The sequence below is a fragment of the Mauremys reevesii genome, linkage group 2 (assembly GCF_016161935.1).
Source record: "Mauremys reevesii isolate NIE-2019 linkage group 2, ASM1616193v1, whole genome shotgun sequence".
NCBI classification, from domain to species: Eukaryota; Metazoa; Chordata; order Testudines; family Geoemydidae; genus Mauremys; species Mauremys reevesii.
In genome coordinates, this window is record NC_052624.1 from 230,815,968 (window position 1) to 230,841,310 (window position 25,343).

At 42.1% G+C, this 25,343-nt stretch overlaps 1 protein-coding gene across 15 annotated transcripts in view; it reads right to left on the reverse strand.

Annotated features, from left to right (window-relative positions):
* Positions 1–25,343, reverse strand: part of EYA1 (EYA transcriptional coactivator and phosphatase 1) — a 240,108-nt gene that overhangs the window by 14,560 nt on the left and 200,205 nt on the right. For all 15 annotated transcript variants that reach the window (XM_039526538.1, XM_039526543.1, XM_039526540.1 and 12 more), the window contains 5 exons: positions 16,107–16,165; positions 15,743–15,903; positions 15,379–15,493; positions 8,022–8,143; positions 2,791–2,891 (listed from right to left, as the gene is read on the reverse strand). In XM_039526538.1, coding sequence (XP_039382472.1) covers positions 2,791–2,891; positions 8,022–8,143; positions 15,379–15,493; positions 15,743–15,903; positions 16,107–16,165 — 558 coding nt within the window. The remainder of the gene's footprint in view (positions 1–2,790; positions 2,892–8,021; positions 8,144–15,378; positions 15,494–15,742; positions 15,904–16,106; positions 16,166–25,343) is intronic.

Consider the following 25,343-nt stretch of genomic DNA (forward strand, 5'->3'; position numbering starts at 1 on the left):
GTATATGATGGAAACCACTTCAAGCCAGGGGGAGCAGCAACACCCCTAGTTCTGGCACCTATGCTTGTAGGAACATTTTACCACCCTTCTATGATGAAGCAACAGGTCTGTTTGCTAGTGGAGTGGTTTTTAATACAGATCCTTATTTTCAGGGCCAGCTCCAGGCACCAGCGCTGCAAGCAGGTGCTTGGGGCGGTCAAAGGAGAGGGGTGGCACCTCTGGTTCTTTGGCAGCAAGCCCCTTGGTCACTCTCGGAGGGAAGGACTTACTGCCGAATTGCCACCAAAGAATGAAGCAGTAGAGCTGCCACCGATCGCGGGTTGTTGTTTTTTTTAACGCTTGGGGCAGAAAAAATGCTGGAGCCGGCCCTGCTCATTTTCTCACTTACTAATCTGGAAGTTCATCACTGTTCAGTACTAGAACAGAAAATAAAAATCTGTGAAGTACATAGGTTGGCTACTTTAATAAATTATAGAGGTCTCCGTGAATAAAACAATATTGTTCATTATACAGCACTACTGGAGTGCTAAATGCTTTACAAACAAGGAAAAAGAAAAGAACCCTGGTCTAGAGAAAGTTTATATTTATTATTGAGCTGTACTACGTAGGGGCCTTCACTCATGGACCAAGGCATGGAATGCTACTTGACGGACAATGGGATAATAAAAAGACAGTCCCTGCCCTGAAAAACTCACAAGCACACAGATTATTGGTGGGAAGGTAGGATGGAATGCGATAAAAAGTTAAGTGGAGGAACAGGTGTCTTCAGAGTTGCATCGTTTTTGTCAAGTTTTTATTTAAATCATTATAAACCATCTATCATTTTGTTGGCGCTTCTCTGTGTGCAAGGTTAAGTGTTTTTATAGTATAATAGAGTTTTATCTCTCCTTATTTATGCATATCTGAATACAAATATGTACTCAAATGTTTAGTGCTTCTAGTATTGCTAAAATGTGCTGATTTACATAATTCTTCAGAGCTGAACAGTTTTTCACTGCGTTTATCACTCACGTATCTAATAATTTTTGGTCAAATTGTGGTCTAGCTAGCACAGTGGCTCTGGGGCATAATGGAGTGCAAGACACCCACCTCATCTACTTGTCCTGGTTACCCACAATGTGGATAGACTTTGTGGACCCACTGTGTTCCCAGTTTACACAGGCGGGTAAAACAGGTGGCACCTTAGCTCTGTCCCCACAACAGGGCAGCCATCTTAGCTGTGCCAAAGCACCAGGGAGTGTACATTGGACCAGGTGAAGTTTACCCCCTTCCCAGAGCGGCAGGGAATCTGGCAGAGAGATTGTAACTTGGAGTCACAATCTCACTCTGGAGCAGAGAATGTAGATACTCAAGTTCCTACATTCTCCAAATCTGAACATTCCTTCCAGCAACAAAGAACACATGGAACAAATGCTCTGAGGGAGCTCTCTCTACTACCTGTTCATTTAACAAACGGAAAGGCTTTCTTAGTTAGGCCTTCCTGCACGGTGTTAAAAACTACTGAATTAGGTGTTACTGAAAGAAGTACTTTTGTCACTGTTACATGGAATACTATTTCACTGAGCAATGGAAAGGAACAAAGACAACAGCTTTTCCTGATCTTAAATGCAGCTGTTAAAAGGTAATCATTTACAGCAGAACACTTCTCTGCAAAGATTAAAGGCATTTCTGAAGGGAGAAAGGAGGAATTTGTTCACTTTAGTGTGCCAAAGGGACACATGAAACTGACAAGTTCGCAAAGTGATGTAACAAGATGGGAAACTACACAGAAAGTTTCAGAGGGATGTAAGTTGGTATTTCATGTTGCAAAACTATTCAGTGTCACATCTTGTAAAATTGCCATGTGGCGTAATTAGTTTCATCTCTCCATTCAGAAAGCTTTGAAAAATGGCTACTAGAAAGATATAGTATCGCCACTGGGATTTTCATCTTAAGTTGGGAAAGAGAGAGCGTATGCAAAGGCAATTTACGAGAAAATGAGGCAAGATAAGCCTCTTTGCTCCCATTTTTTCTTCTCTTTGTACTTGCTAGGATAATGTTCTATGGTTTCAGTCAAAGATCTCAGACCAGGCCCTCTCCCCCTGCACTCTGTTAGATTGACATATTCAGTAGTAACTCCTGGCAGTAAGACGTAAAGTACTGCTTTTTGAGATGCACACTCCACGTTGCAAGAGACAAGACAGTGATATTTCCCCTTCCTAATGGAGGAAGGAAAAAAACATGCAATCAGAGACTCAACTGCATCTTCTGCCAAAGCTAAAGCAACGGGGATTAGAATAGTAAGAAATAACCAATATTTGGCTGAAAATGCAGGCTCCCAATTTATGTACAGGCTGAGGTCAACATTAATGTATGTGTTCCATTTCTCAAATACTCTTTCAAGGTGTAAAATTCACAAAACAATGCAATGTATATGAACAACACAAATTGTAATAGCTGTGCTTAAGTTTATTATATTTCATGGCATTGGGGGATGCCATTTAGAAAAGTGGAATTATCAGTTTTAGTCAAACCAGAATCCATACTTAACATGTTTCATACAGATACATTAGACACACATAGCTATCCTAATGCATCTTTTGGAGGAGAGCAAAATCCAAGACCCAACTAGAATTTTAAGCAGAGTGTGTTACTAGCCCAGCAGTCAAAATGTTCAAATTTTATAATGCTGCACGATTATAGATCTGTGATCAGAATCAACCCGCAATGCATACAATCCCAGGTATGAGAAAACGCACATCTTTACTTTCAAACATTTGAAATAAAACTGCACTGAAAAAGAATTACTACCTTTTTTGCTCCTTGTTCTTCTTCCACGCCATCACCTATAACAACATACACCACTTTTCTTCCAAATCTTTGAATTATTCGCTCAAAACAACTTTCTTTTCCTGAAAAAGAAATTTAAACTATTAAGGATGACATGGACATGACAGCTGGTGAGAGAACATAATGAAACCACATTCATTAAGCACCCATCCAAGATATCCCCAAGCACTTGCAATGTAATATTACCCTCACTGAGAGATTACAGAGCAGAATCTCTCCTGCATCAATTCTGTGCTCAGCATAGGTGTGAGAGCAGACTGTCAGAGATGCGGCTCCTGACAGCAGTAGAGCTGCTGACAGTCAGCTGTAAGATCTACTTAGGGTCTTTTAACAGAGTCTATACTTGTGGAGAATAGACATAGCATAGCAGAAGTCTGCCCCACCACCTCCCCACTCCCTATGGCAATCAGGCGCAAGCCCCACACCATGACACACTCATGACTGCAGAGAGTTCCCCTCTGTATGGGGAATTTTGCGTTGTTTGTCTGTAGCCAGCCTCTTGAATAATGCTTTGGACTTAAATGCCCATAAGTCGTATATCTGTAAAGACAAGGGACCTGATCCTTCATTGGATTGCCTTCAACTTTGTACATGAAATTCTCAGCCACTTTTAATTAAAAGAGAGCATCTCCCTCAGGAGACAACCTTTTTCGTTTGTCCACTAAGTCGTTACTTAATATAAGCACAACTCCTTACTTCAGTGGGATCTCTCCAAAGGCTTATGCTAATGAATCCCAACCCAAGACTGGGTCCAAAGTTAGTGAACAGGAAACTGCACTCTTCATAGTTATGTGCATTGTCTTAAGTTTGGTACTGGAAATCCAGATGTCATTAGTCAAGATTGCCTAACTGCTTTCATTGTAAAAGATCATTTTAGTTTCACAATATAGGTTTAATTTTACAATTTTTTTCCCGCCTACAGTATGTCTAAAGCATAGATCAGCGTTTTAGAAACAAGTGAATTTTGGTATATTAAAATATGTTTTTACTAAGGATTTGTATTTCAAGTATTCAAACTGGAAGAATGTATTATTGTCAGTGTTCCACAAACAAGACAATAACTTTGGGTATCCAGGAAACAGGATTTCATCTTTTCTGGGATTGCTTTCAGCTTTGTACATGAAATTCTTAGCCACCTTTAATAAAAAAAAATCCACTCTCAACCACATTTTGGTGGTCCTTGAATGGTTGCTTAATATGAGTTTCACTGTATTACTGATGCCTCTTCTCAGATTATAAGGAAAAAGTGCTCACATAACTGACCACTTAGGGCTAATCTGAGCTAGTAACATGGATGTCCCAGCCAAGTGAAAAAACTACAATGCATTTTACTATCTGGTACCATGCAGTGGTGGTATAAATGTGTTGGTCCCAGAATATTAGAGACAAAGTGGGTGAGGTAATATCTTTTATTGGACCAACTTCTGTTGGTAACAGAGAAGTTTTTGTGTTTACACAGAGCTTCTCTTCAGGTCTGGGAAGCATACTCAGAGTGTCACAGATAAATACAAGGTGGAACAGATTGTCTAGCATAAGTAGTTAACACATACTTCAAGGGCCCGTTTAAGGTGAAGTGGCCTCCAGTCACAGGGAGGAAAGGAAGTGTGTGTGTGGGGGGGCGGGGGGAGGAAGACAGCTGGGGGAATTGTTAGTGGGTCATGGGTGGTGGGTATAATAGACCAGAGGAGGCTAAGCCTCCCCTAAACCAAACCCTGGCTCCACCCATGCTCCATCAAGCTAGTGGGAGGTGAGAACTCAGCTGTGGCAGGAGGGCTCTAGTGGATGGTAGGGGCAGAGTCTGGGGCAGAAGGAGTGGGGCTGCATGGCTAGCCTCCCCAAAGGGGGGGGGCTCAGGTGCTGCCCATGTAGTGGGTTATAGATTGCTGTAATAAGCCATAGATCCAGTGTGTCTATTCAGTCATTGATTTTTTGTGTCTAGCAAAGTTATGAATTTAAGCTCCCAGGCTAGTCTTCTGAAAGTTTTGTGCAGGTTTCTTTTGAGAATGAGGACTGATAGGTCAGATATATAGAGTGACTGCTCTGTGAAAAGTGCTCACCCACAGGTGATGTGGTGTTTTTGTCTTTTATCATTTTCCTGCATGAGTTCATTCAAGAGCGTAGTGATTGTTATTGTTATTGGGGCATTTAGTGCACTGGATGAGGTACACCGTATGCTGTGATATGCATAGGACCCAAGGATATTGAGAAGTGTGTTATGGAGGATGTTGTTCATTGTAGCTGTGGAGATATGTCTTCAGGTTTTGCATCTGTTGTTCTGGCAGGGTCTGGTGCTGCTTTGGGCTGATGTGTCCTGGTTCTGTGGGGAGCTTGCTTCTGGAGAGGTTGGGAGGTAGTTTGGAGGCCAGAAGAATGGGTTCAGGAAATATTTCTTCCAGGATGGAGTCCACATTGAGTATGGGTTGTACTTGTTTAATGATACCTCAAATGGGTTCCCAGTATGGGATGGTAGGTGACAACTAGCTGCCTTTCCTCCCACTCCTTTCTCTTCCCCTTATGATTGGAGAGGTGTCAACCGGCCACTTCACCTTGAATGGTCCCTTGAATATGCGTTAACTACTTATGCTAAACACTCTGTTCCACCTTGTATTTAGCTGTGACACTCTGTCTCCCAGGCCTGAAGAAAAGCTCTGTGTAAGCTCCAAAGCTTGTCTCTCTTACCAAAATAAGTTGGTCCAATAAAAGATATTAACTTACCCACCTTGTCTCTCTAATATCTGGTACTATGTACTTCTAGTTAACCAAAATGATATTTCTCCTGTATTTCACGGAGAAACAGAAATCTGCATGGACTTATTTATTTAAATTTATTAATTTCAGTTTGAATAAACTTAAAATAATTAAATTCTGGAGGCAAACATTTTAGCTTCTGGTAAGTTCTTTTGTCAATGGATTCTGATGAAGACACTGAGCCCTGGAATTTCACCATATAAATATTTTAGTTTTGTCTAGATTTAGACTGAATGCTTTACACTTATGATTGAACTTTTGAATTTCTGTTTTAGAAGATAGCTCTGAAAGATTACAGTTAATAGCATCTTATCTGATTTACATGTGGATGCAGGAAAAAACAGTACAGTGAACTTCTATGAACTAAAACATGAATTCATTTTGGACACATTGAGGCTTAAAAATCAAACATACAGAATAGACTCAGACTCATAGACTTGAAGGTCAGAAAGGACCATTATGATCATCTAGTCCAGTGGTTCCCAATCTTTTTGTGGCCAGTAGCACATTCATGTTTTCAAAAGAGTGTGGTGGGCACCAACAATTTTTCAAGGCTTATTTTGTATTTGTATATTAAATAATACAAAAAACATCATATTTAATATTACATAATATATGAATCCAGAGAGGAGAGAGAAGCTGGAGAGAAGCTGCGAGAACAGAGAAAACCGGCGCCTGCAACCCCGGAGTACTCTGTCCCCAGCAGGCGCAGGGCTGCGACTTCTCTCAGGCTTAAGCCCCTGGCCCCTGACTATCCCCCGCTCAGAGCACCAGGACTGGCAGCCGTACTGCCCGGCCAGAGCCAGCCATGCCGTCGTGCAGTCTAGAGCACCGGAGCAAGCCAGCACCTCTCGCAGCCGCACTGCCCAGCAGGAGCTCGCAGCCCCGCCACCCAGAGCACTGGCAGCGCAGCGAGCTGAGGCTGTGCGGGAGGGGAGACAGCAGGGGAGGGGCCGCCTCTGATTTAGATGGTAAACGCTTCTGGGACGGGACGGTATCGCGCCATGTATATGTACAATGCCTGGCACCGGGGGGCCATGATCTCAGGCACAGTCCCTAGGTGCTACTCTCATGTACACAACAGTTACCCCCCTGTAACAACACAGGGCCATTCATTATCTATAAATGGGCCCAGAGGAGCGCAGGGTAATCAGGTCAGCTAGCTTCCTCGACAGACTGCAACTCATGCCTGGCTTGAATTCGGCTCTGCATTCTCCAGCAGACGATATGGCAAAGTGGTAGAAGACTCAGGCTGGGGGCCTGCCAACCCTGTCTCTATCCATATGAATTCAGTGGGTGCTGACCGGCATAGAGAGACCTGTCCGAGCACCCCCAGCTCCATGGAGTCTTGCTGTGACACTGCCCGCCCCAGCAACAATAATACACTCGTGTGTTACTGTCGAAAGCAGCATGTCTAATGATTACCACTTTTTGTAGTGGTAATCAAAATGGTCCATTTGCAGCAGCTGACAAGAAGGTGTGAGGAACAGTACAGGGGGGACCTATCCTGGGGCCTATCCTTGCAACAAAGCCCTTTGCCAACTCTGTCCACATATCTATTCAGGGGACACTATCATAGGACCTAATCACATCAGCCACACTATCAGAGGCTCGTTCACCTGCACATCTACCAATGTGATATATGTCATCATGTGCCAGCAATGTCCCTCTGCCATGTACATTGGCCAAACTGGACAGTCTCTACGTAAAAGAATAAATGGACACAAATCAGACATCAAGAATTATAACATTCAAAAACCGGTCAGAGAACACTTCAGTCTCCCTGGTCACTTGATTACAGACCTAAAAGTCACAATATTACAACAAAAAAACTTCAAAAACAGACTCCAATGAGAGACTGCTGAATTGGAATTAATTTGCGAAATGGACACCATTAAATTAGGCTTGAATAAAGACTGCGAGTGGATGGGTCATTACACAAAGTAAAACTATTTCCCCATGTTTCTTCCCCGCCCCTCAACTGTTCCTCACACCTTCTTGTCACTGCTGCAAATGGACCATTTTGATTACCGCTACAAAAAGTTTTTTTCTCTCCTGCTGGTAATAGCTCACCTTAACTGATCACTCTCGTTAGAGTGGGTATGGTAACAGCCATTGTTTCATGTTCTCTGTGTATATATAGCTACTTCCTACTGTATTTTCCACTGCATGCATCCAATGAAGTGGGCTGTAGCCCACGAAAGCTTATGCTCACATAAATTTGATAGTCTCTAAGGTGCCACAAGTACTCCTGTTCTTTTTGCGGATACAGACGAACATGGCTGCTACTCTGAAACCTGTCAGTCTGAATGGTGTTTTACTGTAAGGTATGTTATTTATCATTAGTCCCTAGATGTTACAGTGATATGAATATACAGATACATATGGTTTTTCATTTAAAACTATAGCTTCAAATATTTCACCATGTTGTAAAAAAACCTCACCTATTTTAGTTGCACTGTAAATATTTTCTATTGGAAATACAACCCCTAATCCATACAACAAGACTTTTGCCAGAGCTGGAATAAGCTGAGTAGTTGTTACTAGAATATTCACACAGTTTGTCCTGCAAGAAAACAAAAACAGACACCCTTAAATATACATGTAAATATATTAAAACTAAAAAAAGGGAAAAATTAACCCTCCTCCGTTCTCCCACAACCAAACCTCACCACCATAGTCTCAAAGTACTTTAGAAAGGAAGGGAATCATAAGAAAAATTTACTCACCTAGCACTGTAACAATGGTTCTTCAAGTTGTGTCTCCCTATGGGTGGCTCCACTGTACATGCGCTTGCGTCCTTATACTACTGATCAGAGAACGTTGGTAGCAGTGTCCATTATGCCCCACCACGAGGCTGTCTCTCCTCGTGCCCCGCCACTAGGCTAGCCAGCATGTGCAGGCTAAACCCCCTCAGTTCCTTCTCTACCGCAGTCTCATTAGCAAGAACTCCAAAGTAGAGGGGAGGCGGGTGGGTTGTGGAGCACCCATGGGGGACACATCTCAAAGAGTCATCGTTATTGCACAAAGTGAGTAACTTCTTCTACGAGTAGTGTCCCTATGGGTGCTTCACTTTAGGTGACTTCCAAGCAGTGTCCCTACTGGAGGGCTGGGGCTTCAGAGTTGGGTCAGTTACAGATGACAATACTGTGGAGCCGAAGATGGCATCGAAAGCAAGTCCCCAGTAATCGCATGATGTTCTGTGAAGATGTGGACTGACGCCCAACATCAATGCTCTACAGATTTCTGAGATAGAGACATTCTTGAAAAGGCAACGGATGAGAATGACCTTGTGGAGTGCATACGAATAGTATCTGGAGGGGTCATGTTATGAATTTGATAACATTGTCTAATGCAGCCCAAGACCCACTTAGAGAGTCTCTGGGTTGATATTGCTGGGTCCTTCCACCAATCCAGGGATATATTGACTTTGGCAGGCAGTGACAGAGGTTTGTCTAGTCTGTCTTGTTTGGTCTATACACCAAGCTGAACCACACCTGGAGACATCGCATGTAAAGCCTGGCATGTGGCACTACCACTGTACCCACAGCCATACACCCAAAGAGTTAGAGGCAATGTCTGGCTGATATTTGAGGACTGTTTTGTTCAGTTTCTATGACTGTGACCAAAGAGAGGAACCGTGCTGAGGCAGGAACGCTCTAGCTTATAATGAGTCAAGGTCAGCCTCTATGAATTCCAGGCACTACACTAGAGTGAGGGTTGATTTCTTGGCATTGATCTGTAGGCCCAGTGCCATAAACAAGGCCTCTGCAAAGGAGCGGACTCTGAGGATACAATCATTCAGATGAGGTAGATCATGATCCCCTGGGAGCAGAGGTGAGTGGCTGCTACGGAGAGAACCTTGGAAAACATTCCCTGGGCCAATGAAAGCCCAAGAGGGAATACTCTTTACTGGTAGTGGTCTTGTCCTAGGGTAAATCAGACAAACCGTTTGAGGTATGAAAATAGGCATCCTGAAGGTTGAGGGCTGAAAACCAGTCTCCCCATTCCATGCTGAAATGATCATTGCTAGTGTGACTATCTTGAATTTCTGAGCTTTCACAAATTTGTTGAGCACTCAAGGTCAAGTATGGGTCTCCAACCTCCTTTCCTCTTGGGTATTAGGAAATAGCAATAACAACAGACTTTACATCACAGCTGTTGGCTATGGCTCCTAGCTGGAGGAGATGATCTATTTCTTGTCGTAGTAAACTCTCATGAGAAGGGTCCATGAAGAGGGATAGGGAAAGTTGTCATGAAGAGGGAAGGGAGATAAAATGAATGGAAAACCCATTGTGAATAATTTCCAAGACCCACTGATGTTATGCATTCCCATGTGCTGCAGAACATAGCAAGATGGTAGCCAAATGGATAGAACAGGTTGATCAGATGTAGCGGTTGAGGGGAGTGGCCTGTCGACATCTTGACCAACATCGCAAAATTGGTGTTTGGAGATGGATGAGTGCAATGTGGAAGGCTGTGGGCCTGATGGTTTATGCTTGGGGAACCTAGATTTCTTCCTCCAATGTTTGTAAAAGCACTGGGTTGGGTATTGAGAGGTGTGTGATCTGTGTTGGGACTGCGGACTAAATTTTATCTTTTGTCCTGGCGTGTAAATTCCTAATGAGTGGAGATTGGCCCTGGAATCTTTCAGGGTATGGAGAGAAGTGTCCATTTTCTCTTCAAAGAGCTAGGTGCCTTCAAAGGGAAAGTCCTCAACAGTCAATTGCACCTCTTTGGGGAAGCTGGAAAGGTGTAACCATGACACACATTGCATAACCACTGCTGTGGAGCTGGACTGGTTTATGGAGGGTTGGATGGCTGCTTCCCTAAAGATGATCTTCTGTCTCAACTCCTTGTCCTTGTGAGACCTGGATCTGAGTTACTGGCAGAGACCACACTTTTGTGGGATGTGGTCTTCCCTGTGGCAGCGTATGTAGCGAGACTGCTTGTCTGCCCCAGAAACAACAAGGAGTCCAGTGGAACCTTAAAGACTAACAGATTTATTTGGGCATAAGCATTCGTGGGTAAAAAACCCACTTCTTCAGATGCATGGAGTAAAAGTTACAGAAGCAGGCATTATATACTGACACGTGAAGAGAAGGGAGTGGAGAACCAGTGCCAATTCTCTCATAAGTGGAGAACCGGGGCCAATTCGATCAGGGCCAACCACTCCCAATAACAGATGAGGAGGTGTCAATTCCAGGAGAGGCAAAGCTGCTTTTGTAATGAGCCAGCCACTCCCAGTCCCTATTCAAGCCTAAATTAGTGGTGTTAAATTTGCAAATGAATTTTAGTTCTGCAGTTTCTCTTTTAAGTCTGTTTCTGAAGTTTTTTTTGTTCAAGTATGGCTACTTTTAAATCTGTTATAGAATGTCCAGGAACATTGAAGTGTTCTCCTACTGGCTTTTGTATGTTACCATTCCCAATGTCCAATTTGTGTCCGTTTATTCTGCCACAGGGATGGCCTCTTTGCAGGTGAACTAGACCATTGGGGAAGGGGCCCCCCATGAAAAATGGGGGAAAATAATTTTTTTTTATTGGGGGTAGAAAAAATGAAAGAAAGACTACAGCTAAGACTAAGGACACTAGCAAACAACTAGAAATGCTAAAGAAATTAACAATCACAAACAGACTGCTAATGGTCCCATCTCTAGCCAGGGGCAGTTGAGAAGGAACTGAGGAGGGTTAGCCCACGTAGCAGAGCATGAGGAGAGAGAGTGCATGTGCGGGCCTAAAACACTGCTGCCAAAGTTCATCTATCAGCAGTGCAGGGACACAAGCACACCGACAGTGGAGCACCCCAGGACACTAATTGAAAAATTATCCCCATTTTACAGGTGTAGAAATTGAGGCACAGAAATGTGATGTGCACACAGCAGGACATTTACTGAACAGGGAAAAGAACTCAAATCTCCTGACTCACAAACCAAAATTCTATCTACTACACCATGCAGTATCTCCTAAACCATAGGCATTACAGGCAGATTGTTAACGCAACCTTTTATTAAGGTTACCCAACACTTCCCATTATAAGACCCTATTTTCAGTTGCTTATAACTTTGTCAGACTTTAACCATTCAGGATGAAATTTTCCATGTCTGCCTCAGGTTTTTTTTTATTTTATTTTTGAAAATTTCAGCCAAGATGGTTCAGCTGTTTCTGAGAATGAGGCAAGGAAAAAATACATTGTTTTTTAATGTGGAAAATTTCCTAGTTCTCGTTGGAAAGTTCTAGTGCCCACATACTTCAGAGCAGGGATTTGAAATTTGGCAAGGGTGTGGGACCTTTATGTCAGGGATGTGCCTTTTACCATCATCATGAAAATCCACCCACATTTGGACAAGTCACAAACCTCTGAAAAAAATCACAGTTCATGCATGCTCAGAAGAGACTTGGTAGAGTTTAAAAGATAAAACCTCTGAAGATTCCGTCCTCACTGAGCATGCTCTAGTCTCTCACAGCTCCTAACGATGACAAGACTCCACAGACATCATCTGCACAGAGCCACTGAAGATGCTCCATCCCCTCATAGCTCCTCTGTGTGATTGGAATGTTCACACACCATCCCCACAGTGACTGAGCATGCTTCCTCCAGCCCAGAGCTACAGAGGTGAAGCTGGACTTTTTCCTATAATGGCTGCTCTGGGCTGGTGTGGACCCAGGCACTAGAACTGAGAGGATGGAGCCTGTCTCTCCTGTGCTCTTAATGACCACCCATCCCAGTGCTGGCACCCAGGAAGTGTGGAGGAAGAAGCCATCTAATTAAAAAACCAAGGGCAGAAGGGCCAGACCTAGGGCTCTGAGACGCAGTGTTGGAGGAGTATATTGGGACAGGGAGTCCGGGGGATGAAGACTGGGATTGGAGGCTGGCAAAGGGCAGAAACTGGGACTGGGAACCAGGGATGGAGACTGGGACTGGATAGGAAAAGAGACTAGGTCTGGGGGCAGGGGAAAGAAATGGGGGTGGGAGTTAGGAAGTCAGAGGGTGGGGGGGAACAGTGATAGGAGCAGAACTGGAGTGTGAGTGTGTGTGGGTGGGGGAGGGGGAGAATGGGAATGGCAGGGCAAAGAGACTGAGAACCAGTTGGGAGAGGGGAGAGGAGACAGCTCTGATAAGGAGCCACGTTACAGGGGAGAACTGGGACTGAATGGAGAGAGAGACTGGGCCAAGCAGCCAGAGGAGATGAAGGCAATGAAGCCCAGGGAAGGAGACTGGGTGCAAATGGGGATGGGAAATGTGGGTGGGTGGTGACTGGAGACCATGGAGCTGGGAAATGAGAAAGTGAGAGAGATCAGGGAGTGGGGGAGGGAACTGGCACTGGCTGGGCAAGGAGATTGGGAACAAGGAGTCAGGAAGGTGAGTGGAGGGGACTGGGAACAGCTGGACAATGAGACTAGAAGTAGGATAAGGGGGGAGGCGGTCTGGGAGTCTGGAGGGATAAGGCAAGGACTTACAGGGCAAGAAGCCTGGGATCAGCGGCCTGAAGAATGAAAACCAGGACTAAAGGTGAAGAGAATGGAACTGGGACGAGGAGCCAGAGGTGGGGTACAGACAAGCTGGGGACAGGGACAGATTGGAAGGGTCAAGGTAGAAGGGGGTCAGGGAGGAGAGTGTACCCACTACAGCACAATCCCTTCTAGAGCCTGGAATGGAACGCCACATCCCTGAGTTTCACCACTCTGCTGCTGTCAACAAATATCAGTGAAGCCCACTGGCAAAGCAGCACCGCCTCTATTGCTGATCCACATAGAGGATGACCTACTCCTGCTACAGTTACTCCATCAGCTCAAGTGGGGGAGGTCTTTGTGGTAGATGTAAGGGTTCTAACCCTGCTGACCACCTATGTGGCAGTCAATAAGGTGCCACATGATGAAACTTCTGTTTTTTTCTAACTTGCTTTTTTAAAAACTTAGAAAGTACTCACAAAAGTCTATATTAAAACAACATTATTAAAGTTGCAGATTCAAGCACTGAAAAGTTGGAAGATGTCAGAATTAAGGTTCCCTGTGTAACCTTAATTTGGCCCCCTTGTGTGTATGCATTAGGATGAAGTTTTTAATTACATGATCATATACAGTAAAAGCGGTTTTATCCTGCATATTGGGGGCACAGGGGGTGCCGGTAAATGAAAAATGCTGGTTAACTAAGAGGGAGGGAGTTTGGGTGTGAGGCAGGGGGTGTGGGAGGGGGTGCGAGGCGCGGGCTTTGGGAGTTTGGGTGAGGACGGGAGCTCGGGGCAGAGGGTTGGGGATTGGGAGGGGGCTTGGGGTGCTGGATCTGGGGGGGTGCTCACCTCGGGCAGCTTCCTGCAAGCAGTGACCTGTCCCAGCTGCTCCTAGGCAGAGGCACAGCAGGTGGCTTTGTGCACTGCCTCCGCCTTCAGGCGCTGCCCCTGCATCTCCCATTGGCCGTGGTTCACAGCCAATGGGAGCTGTGGAGCCAGCACTCGGGGCGGGGGCAGTGCACAGAGTTGCCTGCTATGCCTCCGCCTAGGACAGGTGAGAGCCCCCTGGATCTGGCACCCCGAGCCCCCTCCTGCACTCCAGCCCCCTATCCCCTCCCAGAGCCCGTGCCCCAACCCCACACCACCTCCTGCACTCCGAACCCCTCGTGGCCGTTCCTCCGCCTAGGAGCAGCAGGGACATGTCTTCTGGGGAGCCACACAGAGCCAGGTAGGGAGCCTGCCAGCCCCACACCAACCAGGACTATAAACTGGACTTTCTATGGAGATTAGAAATGCTGGTTTATAGAGCTTTCTGGTTGGTACAGGGCTGGATAACACAGCTTTTACTGTACTCTTTTTTCCCCACAGGACCCTTGCCTCAGGACAGACCTGCTCTGGGGGCACTTTGTGGAGAAGGAAACTGTTGTCTGTAAGACCCTCACCTCATCTCTTGCAGAGACTGGAAGATCTGTAGTGAACAAGGCAGGGGACTTCTGGAAGAGAACAGCTGCACTCATAATTAAGATAGCTGAATGCTGCCCTGGAGGACTGGATTCTATCCCTGCATCTGCCACAGAGTTCTTGTGTGTTTCTGGTTACATCTTTCAAACCAAACTTTGCACAGGGGTTGGTCACTAATTGCGTATTCCTTAGTTTCTTGATGCTTGACTTGAGTCTCTTGGTCTGATTTGCAGAAAGGCTGAGCACTCATGGCTGCAACTGAAGTCGATGGGATCTGTTCTTTGAACATATGAAGAGCTATGTAAATGCTAAGTACTCTGAGAAATCAGGTCCAGGTGTCTCAGATTTGACACCCAAAGTTAATGGATGCTTTTGATCTTAATCTCTCCGTGTCTCAATTTCCCCTCTGTAAAATGGGGCTAATACCCTCACCTCACAGGGGTGTTGTGAAAATAAATGCATTAATGTTTGTTAAGTACCCAGGTTTACAGTGATGACTGCAACAGAAAAGCACGTGAGGAAATGATTAATTCTGTCTTTATGTCACAGTTTGAACAGTGTGCTGTAATTAAGTCCTAGAGCCATACAATGAAAAGAAAACAAGTATTGAAGAGCTGCTCACTAAATGAGCACTGTCCATCCTGTGCACTAAATGAGGCAGAGAATTCTGTGGGAAAAATAGTGTGTGATCATGTAATGAAACATTGTATCATAATGTATAAGCAAGGAGACCCAATTAAGATTGCATAATCAAACCTGATTGTGGCATTTCCTAATTTTTGAGTGCTTGACTGTGTAAACTTAATGCTCTTTTAATGAAGTTTTGTGTGTGTAACACATTGTTAGGTTTCATGAATATTCGGTGCTGCCATGATAATTCTTATATACTTACCTAGAATGAATAAGTGTGAGTGCTTTCAGTGCAAGTGTTAACCAAGAATCTGTAAGAGCTTCAATTTCTGCTCTAAGTTGCAACCAAGCTTCTCTCTTTGCGGGACCAAGAAGACCTGTGGTGCAGAAAAGGGTACTCAATAATATGTCTGTATTTAAACTCAGATACCTTTCTGTTATTTCCTTCTGCTTCCATTAGTTGTAAGAACAGTTTTCTGTAGAAACTACAAACTGAACAGTTCTCTAAGTAAACAGAATCATGTTGAAAAGGATCAGCAAACAAAGGCATGGCTAATCCTTTTTATTTATAACTTCTCATTTGTCTTTCAAGAAACAGATGGGTAATATTTTTGATGGACACTTGCCTCCAACGTTATTTTTGTAGGTGTTGTAGATTTCTTTTACGCGTCTGTAACGGAAGGCCAATTTTCTCATCCAGTCCACTCCTCCACGCACACCCGTTGCTAAGCATAAATTAGCGCTGGTGGCTGCTGCAGGAAAGCCGTCTGTTCCGAAGTTATAGGTGCTATTTAGAGTGAAGAATACTCCCAAATTAACAAAATATGATGAGCAAAAATTAACTGTCAGGTATACTAGTGACACTGATGGAGTTTCAAACGCATAACTAAAGGCAGAACTTGGCCCAATATATGTTTCATGGTATTTTACAATTTTTCCAGGAAAATAACTTGCAAAACCAATATATTATCATGGTTGGTTCTTACTTACCTTAAGTCTTGGCCGTTGTCATCTGAAGACACATCATCGATATGAACCTGGTCGCATTCCTAAGATGACAGATTTTTTCCTTATTAATTATTATTATTAGGCTAAATTAAAAAACAAACAAAAAAGGCTTAAAGATCTGCTCATCAGGGACTTTTTTGATTGTGTAAATCAGTAGATGGCAGTCTTGTTAAATCAACAATTTTACCCACTTTTTATGCTCCATTCATAGAAGAAATGTGCACTGTCATTAACTACTACTATTATATGGCTTTCTGAAAACACATTTTTGTATTTAGAAAGGAAAGCGGTTAAAAACAATTAGCGTATGTGTTCCATAAATGTTCTTGTACCCTTTCAGGTACCTTAAAACATCATGCTGGTCAAAGCTGATTCAGTCAGTGCATAAGTATAACTGAAACCAGACATTTTGGTAAATGTAACATATTAGAAAAATTAAACCTGATGCTAACCGCCAATGAAATTATGACCTCTGATTGCTGTTGAGCCACACACCAACATAGCCTGAGGCCAATGTTTCAGAGGAACACAGACAAAAAAATCTGTTCCTAGTTTGCCATTCATTTGAGAGTTGTGAGCTTCTCTCTTTCTCTTTGGTCTTAAGTGTATGAAAGCAGCATGCAAAAATGAAAAAAAATCTAAATAGAAATAGCCAAGTCAAATGACCTTTCTTCAGTCCCTTGTATATAAACTTTAATACAATACATTTATAATTAGCTTTATCTCAGTAAATTACAAAGTAATAGTACATGTTGTTTGCCATTAAAGAGCAGTGGAACATGAATTACTATTAACAATTTGACATTTGGCAGGGAAATAAGCAAACCTCTAGCACTGGAATTCAGACTGAATCCAATGTATAAAACAGTATGTCCCAATTATTTCAATAATGCCCTCTTTTCCCGCCTAACGTGAAGCCCCATAACAAAGATGATATATTTGATGTGCTAAAACACTGGAATTGTATATTGTGTGTTAGTGCTTCCCTCTGAACAAATTTTTCTCTCTCCATGGATTTGTGAGGGATGGAGGGAAGATAGAAGTGGAAAGAAACTCAAACCAGCTGTTCCCTAACAGAATTAAAATCATGACCCTCAACCCTTGTTCTAAAACATCTATTTTCCAACCAGTCTTCTCCCAGCAAGCAGCAAGCTCCAAGGAGGAAAAGACTTTGACCCTGTAACCTTCTCCTCCTCTCCTGAGGTCAACAACCTCAGATAAGAAAAAAGGAAAAGAAAGTCTATCTGGCCTCACATGATGGTTGTGAATTTAAGATTTTAAAAAAACCATAGGTTGCTATCTGAGGACACAGTTTAGAAAATTTCTAAAGCTATTTAGAAAATTAATGACATTTGCTCTATAACTATTCTATATATTTGTAAAGTGTGCAGTTCATACAGTGACAAGAATTTTGTTGAACCTTTGTGTTCGAATTAATAGTAGTTTGGCTAAAAGAGAAATAAAAATGAACCACGATGTGAGAGGCAGAACCATATTTGCTCAGTTTTAACCATCATCCAAGGCATTCCCTGCTTTGGCAGATACAATGGATTTGACGCACAATCAGCGTAAAAAATTAAACTACACATTTGCTAGAAAGGCTTGAAAATCAACTTGGCTGATACAAGTAGAAAATTTCTTGGTCATGTGACATCAACTCCCATAGAATCTAAGTTTTCATTTAAAACAAAAACAGGTTTCTAGTCTGTATAGGTGTGACAATAATCATTCAAATATGAACTGCAGATGTAAATTAATGCAGTGTCATCTTTCTGAGTCTACACACAATATGCTTCAGTGCCTCTGCTGCTCAGAGAGATTTTTCCAAGCTGCTGCAGAGTGACACGTGAATGTTCAGTTTTCTATGCAGCTATTCAGAAACCTGTTTGCAGTAGTAAAATGAAGAATCAAGTCAATTTCATTCTATCAAAGCCTGGGAGAGCAATGAATTGCAGCTGGAGCTAGTCACTGGAGAGGAAGGCTCAAATTGAGACTATGGGAAGGAGACACACCACTTGCAGTGGCCACCAAGCTAAGGGAAGCAGCAGAGACCCATCCCATCACACAGGAGAGGCTGAGGGAGGGGTAGAGTAGTGGAAACCTCCCAACTCACCCATGCACCAGAAACTTTTGGACAGTAGAAGGGAACAGTGAGAGAAAGAATGCTCCTTGTTCCTTGCAACAGCCAGAGAAGGTCTAGGGCCTAGGGAACTACAAAGTAGACAGGACCCCCACTTGTCAGAGGTGGATACAAAAGACACGATCTAGGGACAACATCCTAGTAGGCATCACAAGCACCTTCTCCTTTCCCAGCAGCTGGGATTGAGGTAGTTGCCTGCTCACCTGGATGGGTCGATAAAAAGGACTTTGACCCTGTAACCTTCTCCTCCCCTCCTGAGCTCAACAACGATTAGGATAAATTAAAATACGAGATTGAAAAAGAGAGATTGACTGATTTTGCAGAGATAAGTGGGGAAAAAACAGACAGAAAATATATTGGAAGAGGCAGAGAATACAATGTAGGGAATGAGAAGAAAAAAGGAAACACCTGGAAAACTACAAAGAGAAAGATATTCTATGATCTGTTATGGAAAATAAAAGAAAAAGTGAAGTCAGGATGGGAAAGACGGTAAAATAAAAGCAAGAGAGGCAAATTATAATTTAGAAAGGATAAAATAGAAAATTGACTGACAATATGTTATAATTAACAGAGGTCACAAACAGTATGTAACAGTTTTGTTCCTTTTAAATGCTGGACTCTGGCTTTGGGGCTAAGTATGGTTTGAGACAGGGTGGCACAGCTACCTCTCTCTGTTTAGCTGACTAACAGTTTGGGCTAGTGGGTGTTGGGTAAATTTTTCAAGCCCTGGACACCAGAAGGAAAAATGCTCTTCTTTAACTCATTTAGCAGGAAATCTTTTTGCAGGAGCCAATTATCTCTTGACTGTTAATTAATCTAGTCTGCCTATTCTTCTGGAATATCCTGTGTTTGTTTTCACCTGCTTGCTTTGGGGCTTGTTGTCCCCAAGCAGAGGCAGCTATTTGAAGCTTTGCTTGGTATCTTTGTTAGCTATAATTAAGTCTCAACAAATGTCAGGTCTTAACATTTTAACCATAGCTTACCAAACAGATGATATAGAGATTTGATTAAATGAAGTTTGATGGAGTGACTGAGAGTGAGACAATTTTCATGCTTTATCAGTACATTTTTGCAAAGGTCTCTTTCAATGAAAACACAAAGACTCAGAAAATCCTAAAGCACTTCTAAAAAAGCCTCACTGATTGGGTGCTACCTCAGAAGAGGGAAACAACTTTTTATAAGCACACCTTTTTAATGTTTTAAGACAGCTATGAATAACATCTTTCCTTTACCTCTCTTATAGATGCATCAGGCCACTGAATCACACACATATAAATTTTAAAGTTTTCATACTGTAAATACAGTGTATGATAAATTATATCCAGGCATTGTTTTTATTCTCCCTCTCATGCCTTTAGCATATGTAGGTTTACAACTGTGAAAAATTTATAAGTCCCTTCAGAAACACAGTATTCATGCTGAACTCAGAATAAATGTATATGCTTTATTCAAACATGTATTTTGTTATATTAGAATCAGCATAGATACCATCTCTGCATTAAAGGTGCTAGATTCTATTGTAGATGGGCGGGTTGGGTCAGCACGCTAAGCAGTAAAAGTACCTGGTGAATTATGCTGAAAAAAGGCTGTGCTTTACTTCGAAGTGTGTTGACCTTGTAATTTCAGCATATCCAGCTGGAAATCCCCATCAGGGACTGCAAGTGGTGACATGTTTGCATCCAGTTTTGGGATTCTGATCATACAACCCGAGAGGTTATTCTGCATGGTGAGAATGATCACTGGGAGGGAAAATGCAGTCAGTATTGTCTGGGGCCGAAATTTTAAACAGCACCTAAGAGACTTAGGAGTCTCAGTCCCATTTTTCAGTGACTTATGCACTGAACTCCTGAGCTTAAACCTCATTGATTCTGAATGAAATGTAGGCTTCTAAGCGACTCAGACACTTGAAAATGGGACCGAGGCTCCTAAGACACTTACACACATTTGAAAATGTTACCCTTGGTGCACGTGTACCTACTGTTGAGGAGAAAACACTCAGAGGCTGCTACTTTATCATTATTGGGCACTGTCAGTGTGCTCAGCTGTATACACACAGAGCTAGTCAGCCGCCAACCCTAAAAGGCCAATTCAGAACCATGTTGCATAGCTACAGTCTGGAAGCAGTGCAGGTTTTGTTCTTGGTTTTTATAAATCTTGGGGAAAGGTTGCTGAAAGGCTTCATGGAGGAAGTGAGCTTTAAAGAGGATTTCAAGGCAGAGAGGGAGGGAATTCTCAGCACATCGAGGAGCCTGCAGGAAAGCACAAAGCCAAAAGTAGAAGGATACAAAAGAGGCTTCTAGGAGGGAGACCTGGGAGAAAGGGGTCAGCGATGGGAAGGGGCAGGATTGTGCTAGCTCTTTGGAGTACAGACAGCGGGCAGGTAGGGCTTTGCAGAGCCATAACAGTGAGAACAAGAAGCTTGAACTTGCGGTGGAAGGGGAGGGGAGGCTAGTGAAGCCATTTGAAAAGAGCAGTGGGAAATATCATTTTAGCAGCTGCATTTTGGGCCTGACAATTGATTTAAATGGGCCTTGGATGAGATGTAATACAGCAAAGCCAGAAAGAAGGGATGAATAGAGGAGTCCGGCATAGTCTTCCAGTGTACAAAGAGCTCAAGTCTTTTCTCTCCTCCATTCCCAAAGAGTTTGCTAACTCCCTATTGCAACCTTTTTTTCCTTTCTCCCTTTTTTGCTCTTATACAGTGGCCAAACATTCCTGTGAATTCCCCAGAGCCATGATTCACAACACTTAAAAGCCTGCCCAGCCTGCATAGGTAATTCCTTCTGGATCTAGCCCCTTAAAGTAGCTTCTGAACATAGCTTCATATGCAAAATTTTAAGTTATGACAGAAATGTTCTGCAAACATTTACATTGCTTTGCTCATCTCACCATCCCTATGGCATGCTTGTGCCATAATTATATAAAAGTATGCCTTACTATTCAACTTACTTTAGGAAAATTAATAAAAAAGAAATTAAGGCCATTGCAATGGTTCATCTTATGTGTGCCAGTAGTAAATGCCAAGTGCAGAGATGTAATAACTAGCATGTGGATCCTCTATATTTCTGTGCTACAAAACTAAAAAAAACCCCAAAGCCACAGTAATACAACCCGATTACAACAGTAATCTTTGAATAATAAGATGGCTTTGGACAAGTTTGCACGTTATGAAAAGGGAGACTATGAATAATGTTATGAACATATTCTCAAGAGGATGCAGAAGTATTACAGACCCAAATCTGCTGATTATAGCTAAAATGCACTTCCATGTTTGCTTAATCTTCCTAATTTACCGTGAGAAAACTAACACCATGCTGTCAACTAATTGTTTCAATACCTTGCTTTACAAAGTAAAATGAGAATGGGGTGGGGGGGAAATCCCTTCAGAACAAGCTATTTTCATTTAGCCTTTACATCAGTGTGTCCATTGAGACTAGCTGGAAGCTAGCCAACTCACAGGAAATGATCCTTGGGATTCTCTGTTCACCTCATATCTGTCATTACGCAATTATATCCACTGCTTCGTTTTCCCTACTGAACAGTAGAGAAATTTGGTCATGTACATGTGAGAACAGATCTGGCATAGGAAGTTAAAAGTCACAATCCTTTAAAAATGTGATCTACATAAAAATCCTCAACTAAAAAAATTCCTTGAAGTTTAGACTATTGTGCTTAGGTTTTTTGTTTGTTTGTTTTTTCAGTCAGCTCCATCGTTTAGTGTGTCTGTTCCAGATATCACAAGTATGCCCTTTCTACATGGATATCTGCCACACCAGACGCACATCACCCTGTAAACCTGCTCAAGCAACTCTGTTCTCCTTTAGGAAACTTGAATTGTGCAGGGTGCTTTACAAGATGACATCTGCTTGAGTGACAGATGTGTGTACTAGAGCTGGTTCATGTGTGTGGTATGTATTTACAAACCTACTGATTCCTGCACAATTTTAATTTTAGTTCTGATATTACCTCTTCAAAATAAATATAGTTCCTATGGCTCTTTATGATTAAAACTTAGAAAAATAATAGCAGAAATCTTGCCATTTGTTAATTATGGTATTTATATTTTATATAAAAAACTGATCTTTCGTTTGGTTATAAAGATCATGAAACATCTCATTTACAGAAACAGTTCAGTACATCTATACTTGTTCACAGAATGGCAAACATTTGCCAATTCAATAAATATTTAGCTTGTGTACAATGCTATTCTTCTGTACTTGCTAAATATACAACAAAAACCTGCATTACCTTTCAATCAGAGGTAATAAAAGCTAAAGTGCTGCTCTGAACTGCCTAACCCATCATCATGGAATTCCTGTTAACATACAACATAAATCCATGTGAAAAAGCAGCGACTACGGTTCGCAGGTTCACAATACTGGCACTCAATTGGCAGAACCTGTCATCCCTGTCTAGTCTGCACTTTGTGACCCTACCATTTTCTTTACTTTCCCACCACAATTATTCTGTGCTGAAGAAAAAAGGTGCGGATTACCTGTAGGTCAGGCACAGGATATGAAAAACAAAGAGAGCTCTTGAAATTCACTTCATTCCATTTGACAATTTGTGGATGAACAGTCAAGGAATTAAAACATCTTGAAAAGTTTTAAAATACTCCTATTTTACTTAACTGATAGAAAGAAACTATGCCGTTTATATTCACATACAAAAGCATTCTTAAATGCCTGTTAAGTAACAGCGCTAGATAAAGGAATAAATCAGTGACTAAACAGACACAAAGGGTTTGAAAACTGTATTCCAAACACCAAGGGCTGGAAACTGAAATTATTTAGTGAGCTGATTTTTCACAAACAGTAAGTAAGGAACATTTTACTACTTTGCAAGTCTCCCCTCTCCCACCCCCGCCACCAGCCCCTATCAGGAGACACAATGGATCACGTTTTGTTCTCACTTGTCAGCGTGTAAACGAGAACAAAATTTTGTGCACTAATTGAAGTGACACACATTAAAATTGTATTTTAGTGCATTTTAATTAATCACTGATATTTTAGATCCTCAACTGGTGTAAATGGCCACAGCTCCATTGACTTCAACTGAGCTATGACAGCCTACACAAGTTGAGGATCTAGCCCAGGTGTAGTCAATAGGTGGACTGGGGGCCAAATCTGGACTGCCAGATACTCTTGAATGGATGAAAAATATTTGTATTTAGTTATTATTTTGTATTTTCTCTGGAGTCTGGACCTTGACCAAGAAATCTGGACCTTGACAAAAATAACTGATTACCCTTGATAGCCCCTGGAGATTATAATGTGAATGACCAAATCCCAGTCTCCTTGCTCACATGACCAGTTCCATTCATATTAAATAGAGTACTCAACGTGGCCCAACATAAATAGAAACCTCATCTGCAATCTTTACCTGTGGGAGTAGTCCCACTAAAAACCAATAGTTTAGATTTTCAATTCAGTTACTCATATATATCCAGAAGAACACCACTGATACCAGAATCTGACCTAATGGGGCTACAGGTACAAATAGGTGTACAGCAGGATCTGGCACTGGGTTCTGTGCGAGAAGTTAAACTGCTGACAATTTCATCCAGTCTACCTGTTTTGCTAGTTTTTCTTTACCTCTAAACTGGAGTAGATGTAGATATTTTCAGAATTGAAATTCTAGTTTTATATATTTATTTTTACCAGTTTTAAAATAAACCCAACATACTGAAATCTTTCTGACATTGAAAGGGAAGGCTGAAAATATAAAGCATCCTGGTATACCACAGTAAGTGTACTGGAGCAAACTACAATAACTACAAGTACAGTTCCAAAATCCAAAGGCCCCCAGCTTCCCTCAAAGATGACTATATTTTATAATTAGGGTTCTTATTCTGAGAGTACACCACACCATGCCGGATGTGTTCATCATATTGCAAACCTGGGATCTAGAAGGTGGTCAGATGATTTAATTATTGTTTTGAAATGTAGTATTTGATGTAGTTGTTTTCTTTCTGCATTTCTCCAATGTATGTTGTTACATAGGGAAGGTGGGAAATATTTTAGAATTGCAGTATAGCAATCCAAATTCTTGCTAGAAGTCTGCCGAACTGACTCATTATTTCACACAGAATATACTTTTAGGAAAAGTGTAGTTCTGTGGATGGATCTGCCATATGATTGACAAAAAACCACTCAGGTGGATCTATTTAAAGGATTCTTCCTTCCTGGAAAGCACAGTATTAAGTTTAAAGTGTCAGATTCACCCTACTTTAAAATCTCAGCACTTCACACTGTAAATACCTTCTTTATGACATGATTCATGCTATCTGTGGATATATACTTTTGTTAAAAAATCAAATCAAATCTGTGACTAATGAAAGTCAGGGAGAAATAAAAAAATGACCACCTTTAAAAGAAAGGAAGAAAATTGATGAACATGGCTAATATTTCAAGATCTACTTCATTGCAAATCTATAAGAGCCAACTAAAATGAAGGTACATTTTTAAGCACATACAATTTTTAGTGACATTTTCTTCTGAGAGCCGTTTGGATACTTCACACTTACAAATCTTTGCAATACGATGAAGTTGCTGTATCTTCTATAGAAGCTTGAAAATTAAATAGCTTTCTTGGTAGAGGAAAGCATACTAGTGTTTAAAACACAGGACTGCGAGTCAGAAGACACTGGTTCTGTTTCAGTTGCGTGCCCCCTCCAGCAAATCACTTAACCTCTCTCTATGCCTCACTTTCCTTATTGCTAGGACAGATATACTTCTACTTATAAAATGTCTTGGATGTAATCCAATTGGCTAATGAGTCTTTCTTTCCATGTAATTATCTCCTAATGTGCACAAACATTGGGATTAAAAAACCTTTTCACCAACCTATCACTATGCATATCTAAATCTGCCACATTTCAAGCAGCATGAACTTCTCCATAAAATCCTTTCCTTTCTCCTCCTCCTCCCCTTTCTTTCTCTCCAGATGACACAGGGCAGATGTTGACCCCAATTACACTGCTCAGCAGCAGTAGCTGGGTATCAAAGGAGATGCTGCTGCTGCTGAGCTGAGTGAAGCAGGAATGGTAGTTACTTTTTGGAAGTTTTGCTAATGTCAGT